At 42.9% G+C, this 24,547-nt stretch overlaps 1 protein-coding gene across 2 annotated transcripts in view; it reads left to right on the forward strand.

Annotated features, from left to right (window-relative positions):
* The window catches only part of LOC111145661 (centriolin), a 91,506-nt gene that overhangs the window by 55,396 nt on the left and 11,563 nt on the right, over positions 1-24,547 (forward strand). For both annotated transcript variants that reach the window (XM_022500740.1, XM_022500739.1), the window contains exons 19-35: positions 1,706-1,885; positions 2,639-2,755; positions 3,008-3,152; positions 3,645-3,793; positions 5,527-5,716; positions 7,170-7,483; positions 9,153-9,358; positions 11,586-11,778; positions 14,801-14,931; positions 15,058-15,198; positions 15,303-15,429; positions 16,438-16,602; positions 17,335-17,494; positions 19,100-19,215; positions 19,298-19,515; positions 21,754-21,911; positions 23,638-23,711. In XM_022500740.1, the coding sequence (XP_022356448.1) occupies positions 1,706-1,885; positions 2,639-2,755; positions 3,008-3,152; positions 3,645-3,793; positions 5,527-5,716; positions 7,170-7,483; positions 9,153-9,358; positions 11,586-11,778; positions 14,801-14,931; positions 15,058-15,198; positions 15,303-15,429; positions 16,438-16,602; positions 17,335-17,494; positions 19,100-19,215; positions 19,298-19,515; positions 21,754-21,911; positions 23,638-23,711 (2,784 nt within the window). The remainder of the gene's footprint in view (positions 1-1,705; positions 1,886-2,638; positions 2,756-3,007; positions 3,153-3,644; positions 3,794-5,526; positions 5,717-7,169; positions 7,484-9,152; positions 9,359-11,585; positions 11,779-14,800; positions 14,932-15,057; positions 15,199-15,302; positions 15,430-16,437; positions 16,603-17,334; positions 17,495-19,099; positions 19,216-19,297; positions 19,516-21,753; positions 21,912-23,637; positions 23,712-24,547) is intronic.

Raw genomic sequence — 24,547 nt, forward strand, 5'->3', positions numbered from 1 at the left:
TGGTCAAGTCAAGGGCCTGAAACAGGTGACGTGGTTGATGAAAACGAGCGAACTGGCATGTGAGGAGCGACCTTGGAGCGTGAGTGCTGATGGCTTGAGTTTGCCTCCTCTAAAACCCCTTGCCTAACTGGACACATCCATGGGAAATTACTTTTTAACTCTTCATCTTCCTTTCTGACACGCTGGCCTCTCTTTGCTTCTCCATCCCACCTCAACCATCTCCTCCCATCGTCACATCCTCCCCCTTGGCCAGTTCAGAAACTGTGCCCACCACCTCTGAAATCCCATGCTGCTCGTAACTCTATCCACTGACCCCACACTGACAATTTTTCAACGTCATAGACAACTCCAGGGCATGAACCTAACAGAAAGTTAGGCTTTCCTGTCCACCTTCCTCATCATCGCCTGACCTAAATTCCGTGGCCCCCCACTATAGCCAATTTTGCAAATATCCTCAAATCCCTTGTCCTTTTTTCCTGTCTCACTTGCCCGACAGAACTGCAGTGATATGCTTTCTTTGCGCTGCTACCCATGCTGAGCATTTCTGCAGAAAAATGTCACCCACCCAGGCATACGGTATCATTATAATCTCTTGGTCATCAACCTCAAATGGGTGGCATTACCCTTCTCTCTGGTCAGTTCACTCTCCTGTGCCCCACCGTTTCATATCTGGTCACTCTCCCTTCTCTCAGCCTCAGCGAGTGACTTGCTTCATACTTGACCAAGAACCTTTCAGTTCCCGAGTCCTATTGTATCTGCCCCCAAAATATATCTGGAATATGGTTCCTTTTTTCCTTCTCTGATGCCACCACCACCCCAGTCTAGCCATCATCTCTCTTCTGAACAACTGGTACGGCTACCTGACTGATCTCCCGCTGCCACCCATGAGCCTGCTCCACAGAGCCACCACCGTGCTCTTTCAGAAACAGGCATTGACTCTTGTTAGTCCCTGTCTCCTACCTGGCCATTTCCCTCCTCTCAGGAACTTCTGTTATTTTTATGAAAAATACCTAAATTCTTAAGCCTATGAGGCCTGACATGATTTACCTCTATCTGCTCCCTCCTGTTCTCACCAGGCTCCTTCTTTCAGTTCCTCAAAAATGCCAAGTTCTCCTAGCCTTCCCACATACCATTACCTCTCCTGGACCACGTTCCTCCACCCTTCTCTCTGACTGCCCCCTCCCCACCAATCTCCGTCTCTCTTGCTGTTCTCTCAAAAAGTACCCTGTTCTGTCCCTTAATAGTTACTAGCCACCATTTTGTTATATATTTGTCTGAGCATTTGTTTATTATCTGTCTCTCATAAGCTCCTTCAGGGCAATAGCCCAGTCTGCTTTACTTACCATCATCTCCCAGGGTCTGACTCAGCAATCACAAGGGTCTGGTCCATCACTTGGTGATGGTACTGGGAAATGGTTTTCCAATGAGTAAATGAATCTGTGATCGCTTATGGTTCTTGACTAAGAAGACTGATTTAATTCTAAGTTTACCATACAGTTTTTAGTTGATTTTATTTATTCATTCAATCAATGACTATTTGTGGAGTACCTCCTTTGTGCCAGATATTATCATTCTAGGCGTGGGCTGGGTAGTAGTGACCGGAGTCCCTGCCCTCATGGAGCTTGTGTCTTCATTCACTGCTGCCATATGACTCACTGTTCATGAGTCTAATGAGTTCATGAGTTTAATGTTTCTTTTATTTTAGAAGAAACTTGAAGATGCCAAGTCTCAGGAACGGTTTCTTGGTTTAGACAGAGAATTGAAGAAACTAAAGAAAGCCGTGGCCACCTCGGATAAGTTAGCCACGACTGAGCTCACCGTCGCCAAAGACCAGCTCAAGTCCCTTCATGGAACTGTGATGAAAATTAACCAGGAACGAGCAGAGGTGAGTCCACGTGTCCAGAACAAGCTTCCACAGGCACTGCTGCCCCAAAACCTAGCCACTTGTATTATTGCTCTTTTGTTATAGACTTTGGTTATCTTAGAAACCACTGGAAAGTTGTCTGTCTCCCTTCAGACTTAAGGATTGTATTTCTCTCCTCATAGCCCTGCCTTGGGTCCTGCCCTTTCCTGAGCCCTGACAGGAACCATCAAATGAAACATACTCTCCCCACCTCAGAGTGTAGAGCTCTGCCTAGGGAGATGGGTGTGCGTACACACCTGAACCAAGGTTTCAAAGGCTGGCCATGTCATCCTTCTGAACCCCAGACTTTTCATCTTGTGCAGTCAGATAATAGTGACCTCTCGGGCTGTTCTGCCTTCTGACTGAAATGCTGTCTCCAGCAGTTTGAAGGGTACAGATGCTCCTGAGATGAAGATGATAGATCATAGGAGAGACAAGTTAATGATGGGAGTCCAGAGAGACCCCAGTCATGGAAGACTGGAGATTAGTGAAGAAGAGGTTAGCTCTGGTTCTTTCTGATGCAGCCCCCCGCCCACCTGGCCCCGTGGAGGGGTGGAGCAGGCTGCCAAGTGATGGGAACAGTGCAGGACAGGGTGGGACCCAGCGCCACACACTCATGGGGTAGCCAGGCTGGCAATTGGGCGAAAACAAAGAAGTTGATCTGAGAGGAGGGGAGACTTGAAAAAGACAGCGAATGACAGCAGTGCTGCCTTTCTCCTACCTCTGTCCCAGTAGGAGCTGCAGGAGACGGAGAGGTTCAGCAGAAAGGCAGCGCAAGCAGCCAGGGATCTGACCCAAGCGGAAGCAGAGATCGAACTCCTGCAGAACCTTCTCACAGATAAAGAGGAGCAGGTCAGTGCTGGGACTCTGAGATCTCCGTATGGGCCTGTGTCGGTTCCTAAAAGACAAAAGTAGTAGAGGTGACTGCTCAGAGAATTTGGAAGTGTGCCAGGCAGAGTGCGATTTCAATACAAGGAGTGACATGGCATCCTCATGAGGAAAGCATGGGTAAAAGTTCTAGAAGTATTAATTCGAGTTGCAAGGATAAGTGCATCTGGGAAAGAGTATTCATGGACAACTTTGTGTATGTGATATTTTTAATAGTATCGAAATCAGATGGAGAAAGTAGATGTCGGCACTGGAGGAGCGCACTCACAGGTGGTGGAGATGGAGAAACTAAATGAGACAATGGAGAGACAAAGGACAGAGATAGCAAGGCTGCGGAATTTACTGGACCTCACCGGGGCTGGTAAAGTATTGGGCTTTGATTTCGGTAGTTGTTCTAAAATCAAGTCAAATCACGTTAAAAAAAAGATCATCCCGTTTGTTTTTCACCATAGCAAATTTATTTTAACTGTGATAGATCAATTCCATGCTTGCTTTACAGAGCTGTAATAATTAGCTTAATGAATAAAAGCAAAGAATTTAAAAAACACTTTATGTAAGTGGAGTTTTAAGAAACTTGATTACAGTGAGACAAGAGATTTTTGAATTTTCAAAAGAAACAATGTTTACAGATCTGTTTTCTTTCTCTGGTTCAGTTTATAAATGAACAACAGAGGGGTTTATTTGTCCTCTTTACGTGTTAGCAAAAACTTAAACTACCATGGGACAGGCTGAAAAGTCAGCTTTGAGTTGCTGATCAAAGTTATTGGCCACCATGGCATCACTCGTGTACATTGAGAGAGGAGGGAAATAGATGATTTCACGCCCAATTTCACAGACTGGCATTCCTTCGCAGATAACAAAGGAAGCTTTGAAAATGTTTTAGAAGAAATTGCCGAACTTCGACGTGAGGTTTCTCATCAGAATGATTACATCAGCAGCATGACAGATCCTTTCAAAAGACGAGGCTACTGGTACTTTATGCCACCACCATCATCATCAAAAGTAGGAAGTCTGTGATGCTGGGAGTGTATACTGAATTTTCTTGTAGGAAATGTGACAATGTTCTCTTCTCCCAATTTGTGAAGAAGGTGTCAAGAATAATATGTCTAAGCTAATGCATTGAGGTTCTTAAGGATCCTTAATATTTGAGGTGAAAATAGGGCCTTCTCAAGAGTATTGCCATTGCCCATTCCTGCTCAGGTAGCATGTTGTGGGTGCCTGATAGAAGATACTGCAAGGGGATAAGGTGACGAGCCCAGACGCCCTGTTGGAAATGGGTATAAAATTGTGCAGAGGCTGATAGAAAACTGGGTGCCTGGATTTCATTTGATTTTAGCCCACGTTTCATTCTGTGTTCACTGAAATCTAGGTCAGGTGCTATGTGGGGTGGGGAGGGTGTGCTATGAGGAATGGTCTAGCCCTTGCTCTCCAAGAGTTCATGCACTGGTGGGGAGACAGGTACACCTGTGTGATTACCACAGGGGCATGCATGTGACAACAGACTTTACCTGTGTGCTCTGGTATAGAGAAGTGTTAGGGATCCCTCAGTGGGGAAGTTCAGGAAAGAAGGCTTCACACACAGTCATGAAATCAGCACTTAGCCCTCAAGGGGTGGGCTTTTAGGAGGGAGGAAGGTGTGGAGGGGAGAGTTGGTTTAGCTGTGGTGAGTAGCCTTGTGGGGCTGGACGGTTGGATGGGAACAGTGAAAGGTGAGTCTGGAAAAGTAGATTGGGCTCATGCTTTTTGAAAAGGGCCTCAAAATCTCTTGCACTGACTTGTGGAGACCTTGGGGACCGAGGCTGTGTGTACTGTGATCAGAGACGTAGTTTAGGAGGAGTAATTGGGCTGAGTGTGGGAGCCCGAATTGCGGTGGGTGAACTTGGGGCAGGGCAGGGTGGTGCAGGGGTGCTATGTGAACTCATTCCATGAGGGACAGAAGCCGGAGCTAGAGCAGTGGAGCTGGAGGAGAAGAGATGGCACCGAGGGATGTTCAGGAGACAAAAAGCCAAGGTTTGGGGCTTGAAAGTGAGAAGTAAGGAGAGGACGGTAAGTGGCCCACATCCAGAGCAGAGGGGCTGGGTGACACCCTGCTAGGATCAGCTGACAGGCAACAGTCAGGGGGAGGGGCTGATATACTAGGGTCCCAGGGCTGTGTCGACTTAACCAGAATCCAGACAGCCTTGACAACCATGGTTGGAGGCGGAAGCTGTGTAGGTTAGATGTAACGTGGGAAGGCTGAGCTGGCCGAGGGTTTGGGAAGCAGACCTGTTTATGACTGGAAAGGAGGGAGGGTGGCGGAGTAGAGCCTCTTGGCCCACGCCAGGCTCCCAGGACAGCAGGAGACTAATATCCCAGATGGCCTTTAAAATTCACTGGTTTCCTTGACCTTTGTTGGTGGGACGTCAAGACAGCAGGAGACTGATATCCCAGATGGCCTTGAAAATTCACTGGTTTCCTTGGCCTTTGTTGGTGGGCCATCAAGAACAAGGCAAAAGGGGAGAAGCCTCCAGGAAAGATGAGTACTGGCGAAGAGAGGCCACACTCAGGCCATTTACCTGACTTGACTGGGTAATCATGTCTGTCTTCTGTCTGAAAAATGAGAATCAGAATCTATGAAAAGAAACCAGTTCTTTCTCAACTTTGCCACATCTCAACTTTGTTCTAGACTTAGGCATTTCTCCAACTCAGCCTTTTCATTTCTGATAAATAGTGGGCTCTTCTATCATCTATTTTAGGTTTCCAGCCACAGTTCCCAGGCCACCAAGGACTCTGGTGTCGGCCTAAAGTGTACAGCCTCAACTCCTGTTGGAAAAGCACGTCATGGACAGCAGGATGGAAAAGAGGACAGTGGGCCTCCACCTGTTTCGGGATACTGGGTGTATTCTCCCATCAGGAGTGGGTTACATAAATCGTTTTCAAATAAGGGTAAGTTAAATCACAGAAGGGAAGTTGCATGTCTCTTGTATTTGTTCCCTGAAATCCATAAGACACAAGCCAGACTCCTTAGCTTAGTCTGCATGGCCTTCTGTGCTGGGCCTTGGCCAGTGACCTCTTGTCTCACTTCCCATTACTGTCCCAAAGTCAGCCATCCCAGCTGCCTAAGATCCCCACAGCATGCCGTGTGCCACTCACCTCCCTGTTTTAAACTTGTTTAGTAGAAGGTCCTTCCTTGGGGCGCCTGGGTGGCTCAGTAGGGTAAGCCTCTGCCTTAGGCTCGGGTCATTATGTCTGAGTCCTGGGATTGAGCCCCGCATTGGGCTCTCTGTTAAGCAGGGAGCCTGCTTCCTCCCCTCTCTCTGCCTGCCTCTCTGCGTGCTTGTGATCTCTGTCAAATAAATAAATAAAATCTTTTTTTTTTTTAAAGATTTTATTTATTTATTTGACAGAGATCACAAGTAGGCAGAGAGACAGGCAGAGAGAGAGGGGGAAGCAGGCTCCCCGCCGAGCAGAAAGCCCGATGTGGGGCTCGATCCCAGGACCCTGGGATCATGACCTGAGCTGAAGGCAGAGGCTTTAACCCACTGAGCCACCCAGGCGCCCCAATAAATAAAATCTTAAAAAAAAAATAAAGAATGTCCTTCCTTCCTCTCCTAAATCTATTCCTGCTCAACCTTCTATAAGATTCAGGCCCGCAGACAACACTCCTCTATGGAGCCTTCCTCCACGCTGCCTCGCCTGCACTCCTGGGCCATGGCAGGTGCCGCCATCCTTGTGTCATGGTGGTGGTTAGCTCGGCTAAAATGAAGTGTTACAGGTCCATCTTCTAAAGCTCCGAGAGGAAGAGTCGGACTTGGGAGTCAGTCCTCGCTCTTGCAGGGCTAGCTGCGTGATCCTAGGCAGAGTATTTCGCTCCTCTGAGACTGTTGAGTGTAAAAGGGGAATGTCACCTTCGGAGAATGTGTTTATTCAGGAGCTATTTATCGAGTGCCTGCTGTGTGCTAGGCTGTGTGTCAGCAGTGATAAATGTAGATCTTGCCTGTCAGGGAGATAACCAGGAGAGTCAGCAGCTTAGAAAGGGCCGTGCGTCGTGATCGTGGTAAGTGCTGAGAGCTGTGGGTCTCACTGCTCCTTTCTGCATCTCTGTTGGTCTCTTCTGTAGCCTGAAGCAGGCACCCGAATGGTTGCTGAATTGATGAATGAATGAAGACCCCCCCAAAAAAAGGAAATTAACAGATAGACATAAGAAAAACGCAATTATCAGCCACTGAAAATATATGAATCCCTGTTTTGATCAACTTTTCAAAACCGCTTTGACCTTTTTTGCAAAATTTCATTCTCACATCTTGGGGATTTGGACCTAAATGCTGCCGTTCTCTGCTAAATTTATTTACCTAAGAAGCCATGGGGGTAAAACACTCTTCCATTTATTTCTTTCAAGATGCAGACAGCGGAGGAGATAGCCAGGAAGAGAGCGAGCCAGAGGACCGAGAGGACCACCCATTTGTACCTCCTCACGGATACATTATGTACACTGTGTTTCCCGATGGTTCGCCTGTACCGCAGGGCACGGCCCTATATGCGCCCCCTCCTCCCTTGCCCAGCAGTAGCCAGCCTCTCAACCCCGGCACTGTTGTTTATGGCCCACCTCCTGCTGGGGCTCCCATCGTGTATGGGCCTCCACCTCCCCACTTCTCCGTACCTCTCATCCCCATGGGGGTGCTGCACTGCAATGTCCCAGAACACCATAACTTGGTAAGTGGAAAGACACAGGACCCCCTGTCCACAGTGCTTCCACGGGAGACTGAATAAGGGTATTTATGTAATGATTTGACCTATTTATGAACAGATTATGTCCCAAGTGTGTTCATAAGATTTGTGTTTAGAATGGAGTAAGCATTCTCTTATTAACATACTCTTCTGGACAAGAGTTAGGATACCAGGCCAGTCTGCAAATGCTTTGTTTAATCATCTTATAACAAAAAATGCTTTCAGTCCAGAAATTAACCATTTTGGGAGAGCTTATTTTATATTTTCTAGGACAAGTACTGATGTGTACATGGAAGTATATTCACATAGTAGTGCCTGTGCTTGTACACACATGTCCCTGCGCATGGACACGCATCCACATGTATGTGCTTGTGTATTCACACGTATGAGCAGCAAGGTTGTGGTGGGGATTATCTCTGGGTGGTGAGATTCATGATTATTTTTTTCTTTTCATAATTCTTAGCTTTTTGTACAGTTTTTCCCACTTAACATTACAGGCATTTCCCCATGGTTTTTAAAAGATTTTATTTGACAGAGTGACCTAGCAAGAGAGGGAACACAGCAGGAGGAGTGGAAGAGGGAAAAGCAGGCTTCCCGCTGAGTAGGGAGCCCAATGTGGGGCTCCATCCCAGGACCCTGGGATCATGACCTGAGCCGAAGGCAGATGCTTAAGGACCGAGCCACCCAGGCACCCCTCCCCATGGTTTTACAAATGTTTTTAAGCAGTATTTTAATGACTGCATAACATTTCTTAACATTTGTAGTCAGTCTAGTTGACCTAACTGCATAAATTTTTAGTGTATTTCATTTTGTTAGGCTAGATTACTAGTAATTCTAAGGCTAGATTACTTGCTAATCACTAGCTTACTTTGTTAACTCTGTGGTTCTAAAGAAGTAAAATGCACTACAAACTCCTCCTTCAAACTCAAGAAACCTAGAGCTCTTTAGATTTTCCTTGTCCTCCCAGGAGATTGAGAGGAAGACAAGGACCAGAACAAACAATGGGTCAGGCTGGTTGCCCGGGGCCTGCATGTGCTCACATGGTTAAAACATTAGTCACCCACATAGCCCCACAGAGTCTCAGCGCACATGTGTTTATGTGTTTACAGCGGTGCAGTCGGCTTGGCATGTGATCGATCCCCTCTTAAGCTGGTCCTGTTACCCGCTAGCAGTACCCAGCTGTCCTGTAGTTTCTCACATGCCCTCCTGGACCTCTGTGCATTTGCGTGTTCTTTCTTCAGCTTAGGTCTTCCCCATGTCCTTTATTCTTCAAAACCCAGGCAAAACACCTCTCCCTCTGGGCAGCCTTCCAGGCAGCTCCCCTCCCCGGGTCCAGAGGAGGGAGAGACCTGTGTCTCTCTCTTCTGCTACTTGCTGTCCTCGGAGATAGAGATTATGCATAAGAGGTGCTTGGGTAATGTGTATCAACCATAGTTGGGCCGATGGAGAAGTGAAAAGCTCTCTTCATCAGTTTCATCTGTGATATGTGGAAAATTGGCCTGACTTAATGTTTCTTCTCACACTGAAGTCCTAGAAGCTACCACCATTTTCATGTTATAGGTAGCATCTTGAGCACAGTCAATTGCAGCTTTTGTCAGGAAAGAAGAGAAACATCAAGTGATGTTCTCAGTACTGCGTTTTTTTCTTTGTTCAGGAGAATGAAGTTTCTAGATTAGAAGACATAATGCAGCATTTAAAATCTGAGAAACGGGAACCGTGCATGAGAGCATCTAAGCGGCACTCGGAGAAAGAACTGGAAGAACTGCACCGTAATATTGATGGTCTTTTGCAAGAGAAGAAAGACTTAGAGTATGAAGTAGAAGAATTACATAGTACCATCCAGCAACAACAACAGCGAAAGTAATTATTAGCCATTTTATTTTTATGATTCTGATGACTGTGATATTGGCTCAGTAAGATAGCCTAAATCAGTGTTGTCCGGTAGAACTTTCTGTGATCGTGGAAATGCTGCAGATCTATGCTGTCTGGAACAGTGGTCACTAGCCACATGTGTCTATTGAGCTCTTGAAATGTGGCTAATGAAAGAGAGGAATAGAGTGGAATTTCAATTAAAGTAGTAGCCTCGAGGCAACTCCCAGGGGGTGCAGTGCAAGTCTGAGTTCTCTTGGCCAGTAATCCCAATCAGCTCTTCCTGTAGGCCCTCTTGGGGAATGGCACGGCCATCCACCCACCCAGAGTTTTACTCTGGCTAAAAACATGCCCGGTGTCCTCAGCTCCTCTTTCTGCACTTTCCCAAAGCTCCAGATGGTGTCCAGGTCCTACAAATATACACAAAGAGCTGTCAAGCTGGTCCCCTTCTTTAATCACTGCTGCCTTGGCCTTTAATCATGTCATCCTTGGTTGTTGTAATAGCTTCCACCTTGGCCTTCTGTGTCAAGCCTCTCCATTCTACCCTCGACGTAGCTAAGATCTGAGCATGCCACTCTCCCATGTGATGCAGTCCCAGCACAATGCACCCCACCCTCCAGATTTGAACCCTGCCTGTCTCTCTTACCCTTCTCTCGCACACACCCTGTCTGCTTTTCTGTGGGTTCCCCAGACACCACATCTTCTCCTGCCTCCCATATGTCCTTGCCTAAAATGCTTTCTCTACCTGCGCCTAACCCCACCCTGTCTTTCCAGGTGAAGGTCAGGGATTCCATCTCTCACACAAAGCTTTTCTCATCTCTGACTCCCGCAGTTTGGGGCTGGCGACGTTGAGTATAGTACTGTTGACGCCATGTTGTAAGGAGCCCAGGAGGGCAATGGCTGGGCTTCCCTTCTTGTGCCCTGGCATCTGGCACAGGGCCCGTTAACAGATGCGGTATCTGCTGAGTGCATCAGATCGGTGGAAGCCCATCTTCTGCGGTAGTCCAGGAGTTATGATTGTTCCCCAGTTTTCTGTCGTGTAAGCCAGAATGGCCCAGGCACCAAGGTTGGGGAGAGATCTGTGGAGGTCACAGAGGTGAGTGAGCTGTGATCTCTGCCTTCTAGGAGCTCACACGTGACTGACTAATAGACCTGGCAGGGAAAAGCAAGGGTCACACCAAGAGAAGATGGGGACTAGATGTTTGAAGGTTTCAAAGGTGATTATGCTGTCACTTGTGTAGGATGTGATAGGGAGAGGGTTTTTATTGTGAGGTTTTTTGAGGAAGGAAATAAGACAGTGGGATAACTACCCTTTTTCCTAGTTTTAAAAGTATAATAAATGATCATTTTACAGAATTTGGATAACACAAAAATGTCCAAAGAAGACAGTAAAGATCATCTGTATGCCTTCATTTAAAGAGAAAGAATTTGTTAATGTTGATGAATTCATTTGCATGTTTTTCTGTCATGGTTCCCATTTGCAAATAATTTTGACACGTTAGCCTTGAGTTAGTGAGTCCTGTGTCTTGCTTTCTGATTTGTCAAATACCGTCACTATAATTTTACTCTAGCAGAACAGAGTAAATCACAAAATTAGGTCGTCTTTGAGGCAGCTGATGAGCTGTGACTTGACAGACAGTTTGAAGGGAATGGATGACTATTATGATAATAGTTTTATTTTTATACCACAGAAGAATAGAAATATCGACATTGTCTTGACAAGTGCTGACCAAAATAAAGACAAATCAAAAAAGATGAGACAACTACATCATACTTTATACATATTGTGTACTTACTGTCAACAGTATACCATGGGGTTTTTTTTTTAAGATACTTATTTTAGAAAGATTGTGAATGCATGCAAGGGCAGGGGGAGGGGCAGAGGATGAGGGAGGATGAGGGAGAGAGAGACTCTCAAGGAGACTCCACGTTGAGTACGAAGCCCGACACGGGGCTTGATCTCACCACCCTGAGATCACAACCAGAGCCAAATCAAGTGTCTGACACTTACCCGACTGGGCCGCCCAGGCACCCCCCAACAGCATACCATGTTGAATGAAAGTGTGAACATAGGCCTTGAACATAATCAAATGCAGCTGTCTCTCCCACTGCTTCTCATATGAAATTAGAAAATCATCATACGTCTTCTTATCAGGCTACAAGGGTCTCTGTCGTCTGCATTTAAAGTGTCTTAATGTGTGGGCATATGATTTTTTAGAGACTTCATTGATGGAAATGTTGAAAGTCTTGTGAATGAACTGGAAACAGAGAAGTCACTCAAACACCATGAAGATATTGTCGATGAAATTGAGTGCCTCGAGAGGACCCTTCTGAAGCGCCGCGCAGAGCTCAGGGAAGCCGACCGGCTGCTGGCGGAGGCTGAAATGGAACTTTCGTGCACGAGAGAGAAAGTATGTTCTGTTGTGGTTTGGGGCGAGGCAGCTTACTGTTGGCCACATGAAGGACTAGGAAGAAAACAGACCAGAACACAGTTCCTCCGAGGCAGACGGCTGGGTTTCAGGCCGCGCTCTGCTAGTTAAAGCTGTGAGAGTTTGCGTCAGCCCCCTGAGTCCCCGGCTTCGCTCTCCTCATCTGCCAGGCCAAGAATACCAAAGCTGTTCAGTAAGGGTTAAATGAAGTAGCATGTTTTTTAAAAGATTTTATTTATTTTAGAGCGAGGGGGAGAGAGGAAGCAAGAGTGTTGGGGGGGCAATAGCGAGCGGGAGAAAGAAGCAGATTCCCCACTGAGCAGGGAGCCAGATGTGGGGCTTGATCCCAGGATCCTGGGGTTGTGACTTCAGCCAAAGGCAGCTTAACTGACTGAGCCACCCAGGCACCCCTAAATGAAGTAGCATATTGAAAGCTGCTAAAGTCATTGAGTTCCTAACACACCCTACTTCCTTATCCTGTGTGTGTCTTTTAAAATTGTTTGGGCTCTGCTAGCTCTGTGTATTAAATAGGTCAGTCTTATATTCTAAAATAGCAGTGTTACCTCAGAAGACTTCTTCCTACTATTACTTTGTTCTCCAAGTGGACGTTACAGAGTCAAGTATTTTTTGGTCTGAGGTAGTGTTCTTGAGACTACAACACAGAGGGAAATCAAGGAGGGAAAGGAGCTCCCTGTCACTGGGGCTCTGTCCCGGCCACACACTGGCTGTTTAATGAATACCGCTTCCTTTAACTTTCCTGGCATCCTGCAAGGTGGTGGTTAGCTCAGTTCAGCGAGGCGGCACAGGGAGGCTGGTAGCCAGCCCAGGGGCACACAGCTGAAGTTCTGCTTCACCAAGAGACCTTTCTTAGTCTGAGGAGAATTCCAGAGTGTAGAAGTCCCAGACCCACATGGAACATTTCAGGAACTACCATTTGTATGTTGTTATTTCAACATGGACAGATTTAAATGAATAGAAATCTAATACCTGGGAACTGTAATGAAGGATTTATTAAAGAAATTCTGTGAGTGATGGCTTTAATAAGAATGGAAAAACATCCTGGTGTCTTTTCAGATGATCAGTTCCTTCTTCTGTCACATGTTACATGATCGTGAGAGAACATGGTTGTGAGCAGGACTAGAGAAGAATTTACCACTGGTATATAAAAGAATGTTAAAGTATTGGTAGCTGGCAGGTAGTAAGTGAACCGAGGCTGGTGAGCTCTTTCCCCTTCAGCCTCCCAAAATGACTCAGGGAGGCAGCTTCTTAAGGGGGAGGAGGGTGGGAGAAGGTGATGTGTTTTGTAAAGATGCCAAGTGTGTTAAAACTTAACCTAGAAACAGACCAAAAACTACTTAGAAATGTGACTTTCTGGAGCATGTAGTGCATTTTGTCCAGTGCTTTGCTGATGAAACTGATAGGAACAGCTCTGACGTGGAAGGAAGGACAGTGAAATATCTAGCTGTTATGAATGGGGAAAGATGTGCTGTCTGATACAATGGACTATTACTCAGCCATCAAAAATGAGGTCTTTTAACCATTTGCAATGACGTGGTTAGAACTAGAGGGTATTACCCTAAGTGAAATAAGTCAGTCAGAAAAAGACAAGTATCAGATGATTTTACTCATGTGGAATTTAAGAAACAAAACAGGTGAACAAAGGCAAAGGGGGTAAAAATCAAGTAAGATGAAATCAAAGAGGGAGACAAACTACAAGAGACTCTTAGCTCTAGGAAACAAACTGAGGGTTGCTGGAAGGGAGAGGGGGACAGGGATGGGGAAACTGGGTGATGGGCATTAAGGAGGGCAGTGATGTGATGAGCAGGGGGCTGTGTGCAACTGATGAGACTAATAGTGCACTATATGTTAATTGGTTTTAAATGAAAAAAATATATATATCTAGCTGTTTATTTAGGAGCTTGCCAACCCTTTTCATCCACACGGGATATTTAGTAGACTAGTTTAACATACGCCTATGAGTTTAATGCAACTGCAGAACTGGAGCTTTCTGCCTGAAGGTGAGTCACTGCTCAACCAAGTGCAAACCAAATACTATTTTTGGACCTTTGGTGACATTGTTTTAAGCCTCTTATTTTAGACAGAAAAAGGAAACCAAGTTGATTTTTTAAAAAAAAAATCTGTTTTTGCCAAATCTTGTATAGGAAGATCTTTAAATACTTCAATAAAAATATTTAGTATTTGTGTTTCTCAGCCATAATTATATTATCTTTAAGTCAGTGAGGTTTTATTTAGCATAATACAGTACAGCAATAATCTCTAAGAGGAGGGAATATTGATAAAATCAGTTTGTTGTCACTTAATTGGGAAATATTTTTAAGTAAAAAAATAGCCTAATAATAATCAGGTTATTATTTTTTTTAAGATTTTTATTTATTTGTCAAAGAGAGAGAGTGAGCACAAGCAGGGGGAGAACGGCAGACAGAGAGAGAAGCAGACTCCCCACCGAGCAGGGCTCAATCCCAGGACCCTGGGATCATGACCTGAGCCAATGGCAGACACTCAACCAATTGAGCCACCCAGGCATCCCTATACAGATTATTTTTAAGTAAAAGGATTCATAGCCTCCCTACCCTCAAGGGACTGTTTCTCTTTTGGGTAGCCCTTTTGTCTTTGTGGGCACAGATATAATTTTACATAGCTGCTCTTAGAGTAGTGTACCTTTTAAAAAAATTTTTTTCAGCCAACATAATAATATCAACATTTGTTGCTATGTTGTCATTTTAAAGGCTACACAGTACTCTGTTGTGTTGATGTGTTGTCATTTACTAAATCTATTATTTGTCAGGTCATATACCAATCTACAGTGAGTATTTTTGTGCAGTAGTTTTGACTCCTGAATTCTTAGAATTGGAGAAGCGTGAATGAACATCTTTACCAGTCTTTTTGTCTTGCCTTGTTTTCTGAAAGAGTCGTACCAGTTTATACCACAATAGCTGTGAGAGATTATGGTGACTGAATTGCTTTCAATGACCGTCTTTTTTAGACAAAAAATGCCGTTGAGAAATTCGCCGATGCCAAGAAAAATTTATTGCAAACTGAGAAAGATGCTGAGGAGTTAGAAAAGAGAGCCCAGGAAACCGCTGTTAACCTTGTCAAAGCCGACCAGCAGCTCAGGTAGGTGGGGTCCCTCAGCTGTTCAGCGAGATGAGAAGTTTGGTTCTGACAGGCTAATAATCGCCTTATGGTAACTGCGGCTGGTTAAGTCTAAGGGGCCTTGGAGAATAAGGCAGTGTGTTTTAGGTTGCTCCAGGCTGACACAAAGGATTTGGAGCAGCACAAAATGGAGCAGGAGGAAATCTTGAAAGAAATAAATGAAGTTGTAGCAGCAAAAGATTCAGACTTCCAGTGTCTCAACAAGAAGAAGGAGGTCCTGACGGGAGAGTAAGTACAGCCCCTGTTGGGCACACGGGGCTTGAGCCGGAAGACGGTGCTGGGGGTCCAGCCTCCCTTCGGCGCCGCTCTAGTGCTGCTGCCGGTGTTTGCAGGCTGCAGAAGCTGCAGAAGGACATCGAGACCGCGCAGCACAGTGAGGATCACCACCTGCAGGTCCTTCAAGAGTCCGAGAGCCTCCTGCAGGCCAAGAAGGCTGAGCTGGAAAAGCTGAGGAGGCAGGTAGGGAAACAGATGCCTTGAAAAACCAGCTCACGCTGCTTTGAAACCTACATCATAATGTATGATTATAAAAAGTAATGCATGTTCGATTGTAGAAAAGACTGGAAAATACAAAAGAAGACTTAAAGCACAAATGAGGCTGTATCTCCTAGTGATTAAGAGTAGAGTCCAGGGGCGCCTGGGTGGCTCAGTGGGTTAAGCCTCTGCCTTCGGTTCAGGTCATGATCTCAGGGTCCTGGGATGGAGCCCCGCATTGGGCTCTCTGCTCAGCGGGGAGCCTGCTTCCCCCTCTCTCTGTGCCCGCCTCTCTGCCTGCTTGTGATCTCTGTCTTTCAAATAAATAAATAAAATCTTTAAAAAAAAAAGAGTAGAGTCCAGTCCACATTTGGATCCCAAATCAATAGAATGCATTATTGAGTGAAGGAAGCAAGCCCCAAAACAGGATGCACCCTGAGATCACTTATGCTAAATGTGCTTATGAACGCTTGTGCTTGTATTTTTAGTCTATATCAAAGTACAAATCAGTCATCTGATAAGGAGGCATTATGAATATCTTCTGTTTCTTTCACATGTCTGCATTTTCTGCTTTTTATATAAATACGTGTGTACTATCCTTACAATTGTAAATGATTTTTCTTAATTTACAAAATGAGTTTTTAAAATCCCTGCCTGACTTCCATTGCCAAGGTAGTTGTTAATGGAATAAGGTATAGACACGTAAGTGTTTTGAAAACCATAAGCTGAGGGATAATCATTATTATTATATTGTTATTTTTGCTGTGCTTTGAGTGCTTTTATGTAGGTGAGCTCAGGATCTTTATCAGGCATTTTGTGCATGCACCCCTGGCCTGGCCCTCCTGACTCATGTAGCTGGGATAATTACAATTAGACTAGTTCCTAATTTCCCCTACAACCGTTAGCTGGACTGGATATTCCCCCATCATAGCAAGCACTGAAGGTTGCATGGCCTTTGACAAGCTTTGCATTCTTCCCTTTTCTTTAATGCAGGTGTCGGGTCAGCAGCAGGAGATGGCCATCTTGGAGAGGCAGGTGGGGCATAAAAAGGAAGAGCTGCATCTCCTCCAGGATAGCCTGGTCCAGGCCAAAGCTGACCTCCAGGAAGCTCTGAGACTGGGAGAAACCGAAGTAACTGAGAAGTGCAATCACATTCGGGTGTGTTTTTCACTAGGTTTTCTTAAGAGTCCTAGGATGATGTTGGAGATTTATTCTGAGATATTTTCATTGGTTTCCCCTCCAAATGCAAATATAAATTCCTGAATCCTGACCCTTCTGTAGCATCAGTTAGATGTGGTGTTACGTATCTGGGCTCTGGCTGTGTGGGTAGCTCCCTCTGCCACTGTGCCTTTTCTCATACCATTTCTTCTCCAGGAATTTTCTTTTTGTGAATGTCCAGATCCTACCCATTTTTCATGGTTCAGCTTGATATGCCTCTAAGAAGACTTCCCTGACTTTTCCTTTACCTTGGAAGGAGTTTCTCTGTCTCCTGAGTTTGGGGGCACTCTGCACATTTCCTAGTGCATCTTAGCCTTTCAGGATCGTGTTTGTACTCCTTGCCTAAATCTCCTCAAGGTGTTCAGACTCCTGAGGGCAGGAGACATACCAGAGTCAGCCTTTTCTTTCTATGACAAATTGCCTTACACAGAGTAAATACTACTTATGCATTTTAAATGAAGGTAATGTGTGATTTTCTTACTATTATACAGAAATATGTTGGTGTAAAATAGAATACAGTGCTCTTCTTGACATAAAAGGCGAAACTGAACTTGTTTCCAGATTAGAATTTTTGTGAAATGAGATAGTTAATAAAAAAATTGATTTCAGTATAATTTCTATTCATAATTTTGTAAAGCAGAGTTGACTTTTTTTTTTTTTTTTTTGACACAGGAAGTAAAATCTCTTCTGGAAGAACTCAGTTTTCAGAAAGGAGAACTGAATATCCAGATTAGTGAAAAAAAAACTCAACTTGCATTCATAAAGCAGGAAATTGAAAAAGAGGAAGAAAATCTTCAGGTAGTTTTAGGACAAATGTCTAAACATAAAACTGGTAAGTTTAAAGGAAAGCAATCATATAAAGTTGGAGTTTGGAAATATCTCTATTCGAGATCATAGAAAAAATACAAATGGTGGAATAAACTTCTTTTAAAGTTCAGCTTTGTTATAGATGAGCAAAGAAAAGCAGTATTGTAAAAGGAATACAGTATTTTCTGCCATTCAAAAGTTTACTGATAAAGTTTATTTAAGAGCATAGTAGTCATTATAATTACTGACCAGGGTGTGGAGAAGGAAGAACATATCTCTATTTGATAGAGAAAACTGGACCAATCCCCCAGTGTTTCAAACTTGAAAATTCATGCCTATTGAACCGTTTAGCCCATTTCTAGTTACTGAGAGAAAGGAAGCATTTATATACCTTGCAGCAATATTGTATGTACTTGTTTCAATATACAATATTGAATACAAATACAATACAATATTGTATTTCCTTGTTTCATAAATTAAGCTGCCTGAGTTGGTTACTTGCAGCAAAATTTATACTGAAATTTGGAAATTTGGCCAATCTAAAAGCCACATTTTAAACATTTAATGGCATGCAAAAAATGCTGATGGGAAGACTGAAAGAATAGATAGAAAACTGAATATAGAGCATAATTCCAGTTTATTTGGAAGGTATGCGCATGTGTGTGCACACACTCCTGGGGAAGGAAATACATCAAATTGCTATTGCTGTAGTGATCATCTTTGGATGGTGGGATAATAATGGGTTTCGTTTGTTTCTTTTTTTTCTTGAAATTTTCCATAGTGAGCAAATATCTATATAATCAGAAAAGAGAGTTAATACTTGAAAATCTATATATTTTTTTGAAAATCTGTATTTTAAAAGATAAAAAATTGTTGGGGCGCCTGGGTGGCTCAGTGGGTTAAAGCCTCTGCCTTCAGCTCAGGTCATGATCCCAATTCTGGGATCGAGGCCCGCATCAGGCTCTCTGCTCAGCAGGGAGCCTGCTTCCCTTCCTCTCTCTCTCTGCCTGCCTCTCTGCCTACTTGTGATCTTTTTCTGTCAAATAAATAAATAAAATCTTAAAAAAAAAAGATAAAAAATTATTATTCAAATCTCAGCTTATGTATTTTAACATTTTACCCATTTATTTTGACTAAAATTCATTTAGATGAGGTCATTGCTCTTGAAACTAGAACTTTGTTAATGTTTTTGTTAAAATGTTTTTAACAAAATTTAACAAGTTAATGTTTAGCAATATTTAAAAGAATTTTTTTTTTTTTTCCATTCAAACAGTTAGCTCTAGGGTGCCTCAGTGGCTCAGTTGGATAAGCCTCTGACTTTGGCTCAGGTCATAGTCTCAGGGTCCTGAGATCAAGCTGTGCTTCTAGACTCCCTGCTCAATGAGGAGTCTGTTTCTCCCTCTGCTCCTACCCCCATTTGTGCACACGCCTCTCTCTCTCTCTCTCTTTTGCCTTCTCTCTTTCAGATAAATAAAATCTTCTAAAAAACACAATTAGCTCCATTAATTCAGCATAATATATATGTTTTGATGACCTATTGTTTCTTTTATCAACAGCATTATTTTCTGTTTCATTTTGTAAATGTTTTCAACTACATTTAATAGCACAGATCATGCTCTGTTTCTCTTAGAACTAAAGAATATTCTGGACATGTTGCACCTTGAAAACAATGAGCTGCAAGGTTTGAAGCTACAGCATGACCAAAAGGTGTCTGAGTTAGAGAAGACTCGGGTTGAAGTGCTAGAGGTAATAAACAAAGCCGTTTTACCCTTAGCCAATTGCAGTCTTTCTCTTTGAGCATGTGTGAGTCCGCTTTTATCTGTTTTAGGAGAGACTGGAGTTAGAGAATCTGCAACAGACAGCCCTGCGACAGAAAGGGGAGATAGAGTGGCAGAAGCAGCTCCTCGAGAGGGACAGGCAGGAAGTAGAGCGGATGACTGCTGAGACCCGAGCATTACAGTTGTGTATTGAGTCTCTGTGCAAAGAAAAGGAAGATCTCGAAGAAAAACAGGATAGCTGGGAAAAGAAGTTGGCACAGACTAAACGGTGAGAGCAAAACCCAATAAGTTTGCCAGATCCCTTCCTGAAGACTAAAGCATAATAAACACTATAAAAAGGGAATGGAAATGGAGAAAAGAAAAAAAAGTACTACACGAACTCAGTATCACAGTACAGCTCACCAACAGAATTTCTGGGTAGATTTCCTTTTAGGCTTTTCTTTTTCCAAAGCACATTTTAAAATAACCTGTTGTGGATTTTTTTAGGTAAAATAACAAATGCTAGAAGATGTAGTTGAGTGGAGAGATACCTGTTTGTGGGTGGAAAGGCAATATTGTTAAGATTCAGTTCTCCTCAAACCGATCTATAGATTCAGAACAATCCCAGTCAAAATCCCAACAGGCTTTCAAAATAGAAATTGACAATCAGGTTTTGAAATTCATGTGGAAATGCACAGGCTGGACGTGGAATAGGATCTAAACTTTTTAGCTATGACACCAAAACAACTGTGAAGAACAAAAGTTTAGGGCTAACACTGCCTGATTTCAAAACTCAGTATACAGCCATGGTGATCAAAACACTATGGTACTGGTGTAAAGACAGAAAAAGCAATCAGTGGAACAGAATAGAAAGTCCAAAAGTAAGTGCACAGATGTGTGGACAAATGGTTTTGACAAAGATGAAAAGGCATCTTTTTCAGTAGAGAAGAGACATTCGAAACCCCAAAAATGAACTTCAGCCCACATGCATATTCATAAAAATTACCTCAAAATGGACCATAAACATAAATGTGAAACCTAAGTATATAAAACTTCTAGGAGAAAACGTAGGAAAAAAACCTTAGTGACCTTGGGTTAGCAGAATTTCCTAGATAGGACACCCAAAGCATGGTCCATAAAAGAATAAATTGGTAAAATTGAACGTCATCAAAATCAAAACTACTCCTCAAGACACTGTCAAGATAATGAAAAGACATGTCACAGACTGGGAGAACAATCTTTGCAACCATGTATTTTCAATAAAGGGCTTGTACCCAGAGCATGTATATACAAAGAACTCTCATAACTCAATAATGAGAAAACAAACAATCCAGTTTTTCAAATGGGCAAAAGATTTGAGTAGACATTTCACTTAAGAAGATGAATGGATGGCAAATAAGTACATAAAAAGATGTTCCTCATTATTAACCATTAGGAAGATGCAAATTAAAACCACGATGAGATAACACTACATACCTATTAGAAAGGCTAAAATTAAAGACTGATCATACCAAATGACATGGAACTTTCATACACAATTGGTGGAAGTGTAAAAATGTTAGACCACTTTGGAGAATAATTTGGCAGTTACTGAAAAACTCTTACATATATTGGCCAGAAGAGCTACCATTCTACTCCTAGATATTTATTCATGAGAAGTGAAAGTGTATGTACATACAAAGAATGATGTACTTTAATGTTCATAGCAGCTTTATTTATAACAGCCTAAACCTGGAAACAACCTAAATGTCCATCAGCTGGTGAATGGCTAGACAGATGACTGTGTATCCATATCCTGGGGTACTATTCGGCAATAAGAAGGGAATGCAGGGGGCCGCCTGGGTGGCTCAGTTGGTTAAGCAACTGCCTTTGGCTCAGGTCATGATCCCGGAGTCCTGGGATCGAGTTCCACATCGGGCTCCCAGCTCCATGGGGAGTTTGCTTCTCCCTCTGACCTTCTCCCCTCTCATTCTTTCTTTCTCTCTCAAATAAATAAATAAAAATCTAAAAAAAAAAAAGAGAGAGAGAGAGAGAGAAGAAGGGAATGCAGTACTGACACACACAGCAACATGGGTGAACCTCACAGTGACTCTGCTCAGTGACAGAAGCCAGACAGACACCAGCCCACACTATAGGACTCTGGTCGTGTAAGAAAGCAGGCTCGTGTACATCTGTTTTTTGGACAAATCCTATTGCACAGTTGTGTTTCCTGCTTTCTCACTGCATCAGAATAGATGCAAATCAGCCATCTATTTTAATTGCCAGATTTGGGGAATTCTGAGTGTTGTCCATGTTGTTATTCTGGTTTTTATAAAACATCAGTTTAGTGAGTCACTTTTCCAAAAAATCTTGTTTAGAAAGCTGAAAATAAGATGTCTTTTGGAAATGAGTTGAAGAGTGTTAAGGTTTATAATCATTCATAGTCTATAACCATCCAGTGAAAGGATAACAATGTTCCTTGGCTGTGTCTTGTGCGTGGTTGGACGTTTTATGTTCGATAGTCTCACTTACTCTGCTTGTGCCGTAGGGTTTTAGCAGCTGCAGAAGACGATAGCAGAATGGAGCAGGCAAACTTAGAAAAGTTGGAGTTGGATGTCAGAAAGCTGCAGCAGGAGCTAGACCGACTTAACAGAGAGAAGCTCTCCCTGAATGAAGACCTGGGAGCAGTGCAGCAGCAGCTACAAGGTATGAAGCTGCCCCTCTGCGGTGGGTGGGGAGGGGAGGGTGTCCTTCCTTTGGTTAGGTTTTCTTTTCTTTTTTCTCCGAATATACAACCTTTTATTTTCTTCCAGATTTGGAGTTTAATTATACAAAGAGGAGAAGTCAGGTTTTGTAATCTGAAAATATTTCCTTACTAGAACTATATTAATACTTTTGCAAACTATGCAGAGAAGATAGGGACACACATATGTGCATTTATGGAGCTGCATGTCAGCCATGCCGGATCCCTGGGCGGGGAACTCTCAGCACACCCTCGCTCATCTGTGAGGACACAGAGCTGTCCTTGTTGAGGCGTACACAGTCAGTCCAGCATGGTCAGCCCTCTGCCATCAATGTGTCTGTTCAGTTGTCTGCTTCTTAGAGCAGACATTTACCTTCCTCATCCACCAGCTGTTGGGGGAGGACGAGGCCCATTCTTCTGGGAGGGTTTCCTGCTGGCCCTCTTCCATCAGCATATCTGGAATCAGAGGGGTTTCCATAGCCTCTTCTCTTTTTTACCTCTTGCTGAAGCAGTCTTGAAAAACAAAACCAGAACTCCGCTATTCCTCAGAAGGAATCTGTTACCAAAGATCATCTCCATGGGGACTGACCCTGGCTGTCCAACACTTGTCCATTCGAGATGGAAACCATCTTTGCCCCTTGGTCCCACCTCAAGGGTTCTTCTTTTGTTTCCTTTTCTTATTATAGAAATAATTCATGCTAATGGGCATGGGATTTATTTTAGAAGAGACAGAAATGTTCTAAAATTAGATTGTAGTGATGTTTGCATGACTCTGTGAATATACTTAAAGCCAGTGAATTGCACACTTTAAAATGGGTGAAATGCTTGGTATGTTAATTATATCTCAGTAATGCTGTTTAAAAAAAAAATAGTTCATATTCCTTAAAGAACAATTTAAAAACAAGCAAAAAGATGAAATAAAAACGACTATTGACCTCACCCCTCAGAGGTAATTCCTATTAACAGTGTGGTGAATATCCTTCCAGATTTTTCCTTGGGGTGTGTGTGTGTGTGTGTGTGTGTGTGTGTGTGTGTGTGTGTGTGTGTATTAAAACAAAAAAGAAAGATGCAGATAATACCTTTATTATCAAAACTTTGTTAAACATCCATGATTAGAAATTACAAAATAAGTCTAGCTAACAATGTACTTGTACTTGTTAAGCACTTACTGTGTTTCAGACATGATTCAAGTGTTTTATATGCATTTCATTTAATCCTTGTAACATTTTTATGATAGAAACTCTTTCACCCATTTACAGATGAGAAAATGTAAGCTTAGTTTTCTGTGATTTCCTCAAGGTCATAGAGCTAGCAAGTGACAAAGCCAGCACACATATAAAATCTATTCCCAAATTATCTCCCTTTAAGATTGTACCAAATTTACATTTCTCCCAGCAATGTAGAAGGTATTCATTTTTAAACCATGCACGTTGTCAACACTAGGTATTAACTATACATTTTTTTATTATGAGGTTTTGAACATGTAAATCTAAAAAAACCTGAGCTCCAAGCCCAGATATAGGTTGTGCGTATTAACTCATTCTTTTGACCTTTTGATAAGTAAATGCATAGCCATACACTTAACAGAAATGAGTTTATATTCACTTCCACTCTACTTTTTTGGGGGCTGATGGGAATTGGGGAAATGCATACAAGTATATTTATATTATGTAAATGTTATTACTGTAGAAAAACGAGAAGCAGTAAACTCACTACAGAAGGAACTAGCGGATGTCCAAGACCATTTGAACCTAGCAAAACAGGTAAGTTTAACAAATGTAATCTTCTAGTAGTATTCTGAAGGTATGCAGACAATTGGTTAAAATAAAAGACAAATCAAGTAAGTTGGTTCCTTTTCATACCAGCAGGTCCCATAGGGCCATTTTTAAGACACAAACATATATACACAAAACTTTTGGTGCAGAGCAGTGATTTTCTCATTTATTTTCAAAGTTTTACTCAAAGATAATAAGGAAGATGGTGGCTAGACCAGAGCCTAAAACCCTCAGCCAGCCCCTTTGGGGGCTTCAGGCACCAGATGGACCATCTCTTACTCATGGCACAGATAAGGCCTGCACAGCCTGGCTCAGATTTGGTTACTCTGAGCAGCAGGGTAACTGCCAATTTCAGAGTACCTGGGCCTCCATCTTGTCAGATGTTCAGTAAAGCTGATTCTTAACCCTTCTACGTTGGATAGTCTTAAAGATAATTGTTATCCTATGAGAATAGAGCAAGAGTTTCGGTTTCAGAGAACCTCAAGCAAGTTCTGGGCCTCAGTTTCCACTATGTAAACTAGGGGTTGGATTGGACATCTGATTTCTTCCGTCTTTAGTAATCTGTTTCTAAGATGTATAAAACTTGAAGTATTCCATCTTTAAAAAATTCTTACACAGTAGCCTCTGAGTATTTTCTGTGTTGTTAAAAATACAAGAATTTTCTAAAAAAAAAAAAAAATACAATAAATTTCTCAAAAAAATTTAATTTGGATTCGTTGCATAAATAAGAAATTATTTTCTGAGCTTTTCAACCCACATAAATATTTCAAATAGTAACAAAACCATGACTTTAGGTTCATTTTCAATGAGAATTAAGCTTAGTC

This window comes from Enhydra lutris, unplaced genomic scaffold (assembly GCF_002288905.1).
Source record: "Enhydra lutris kenyoni isolate GAN:26980312 unplaced genomic scaffold, ASM228890v2 scaffoldscaffold13, whole genome shotgun sequence".
Classification (NCBI taxonomy): domain Eukaryota; kingdom Metazoa; phylum Chordata; class Mammalia; order Carnivora; family Mustelidae; genus Enhydra; species Enhydra lutris.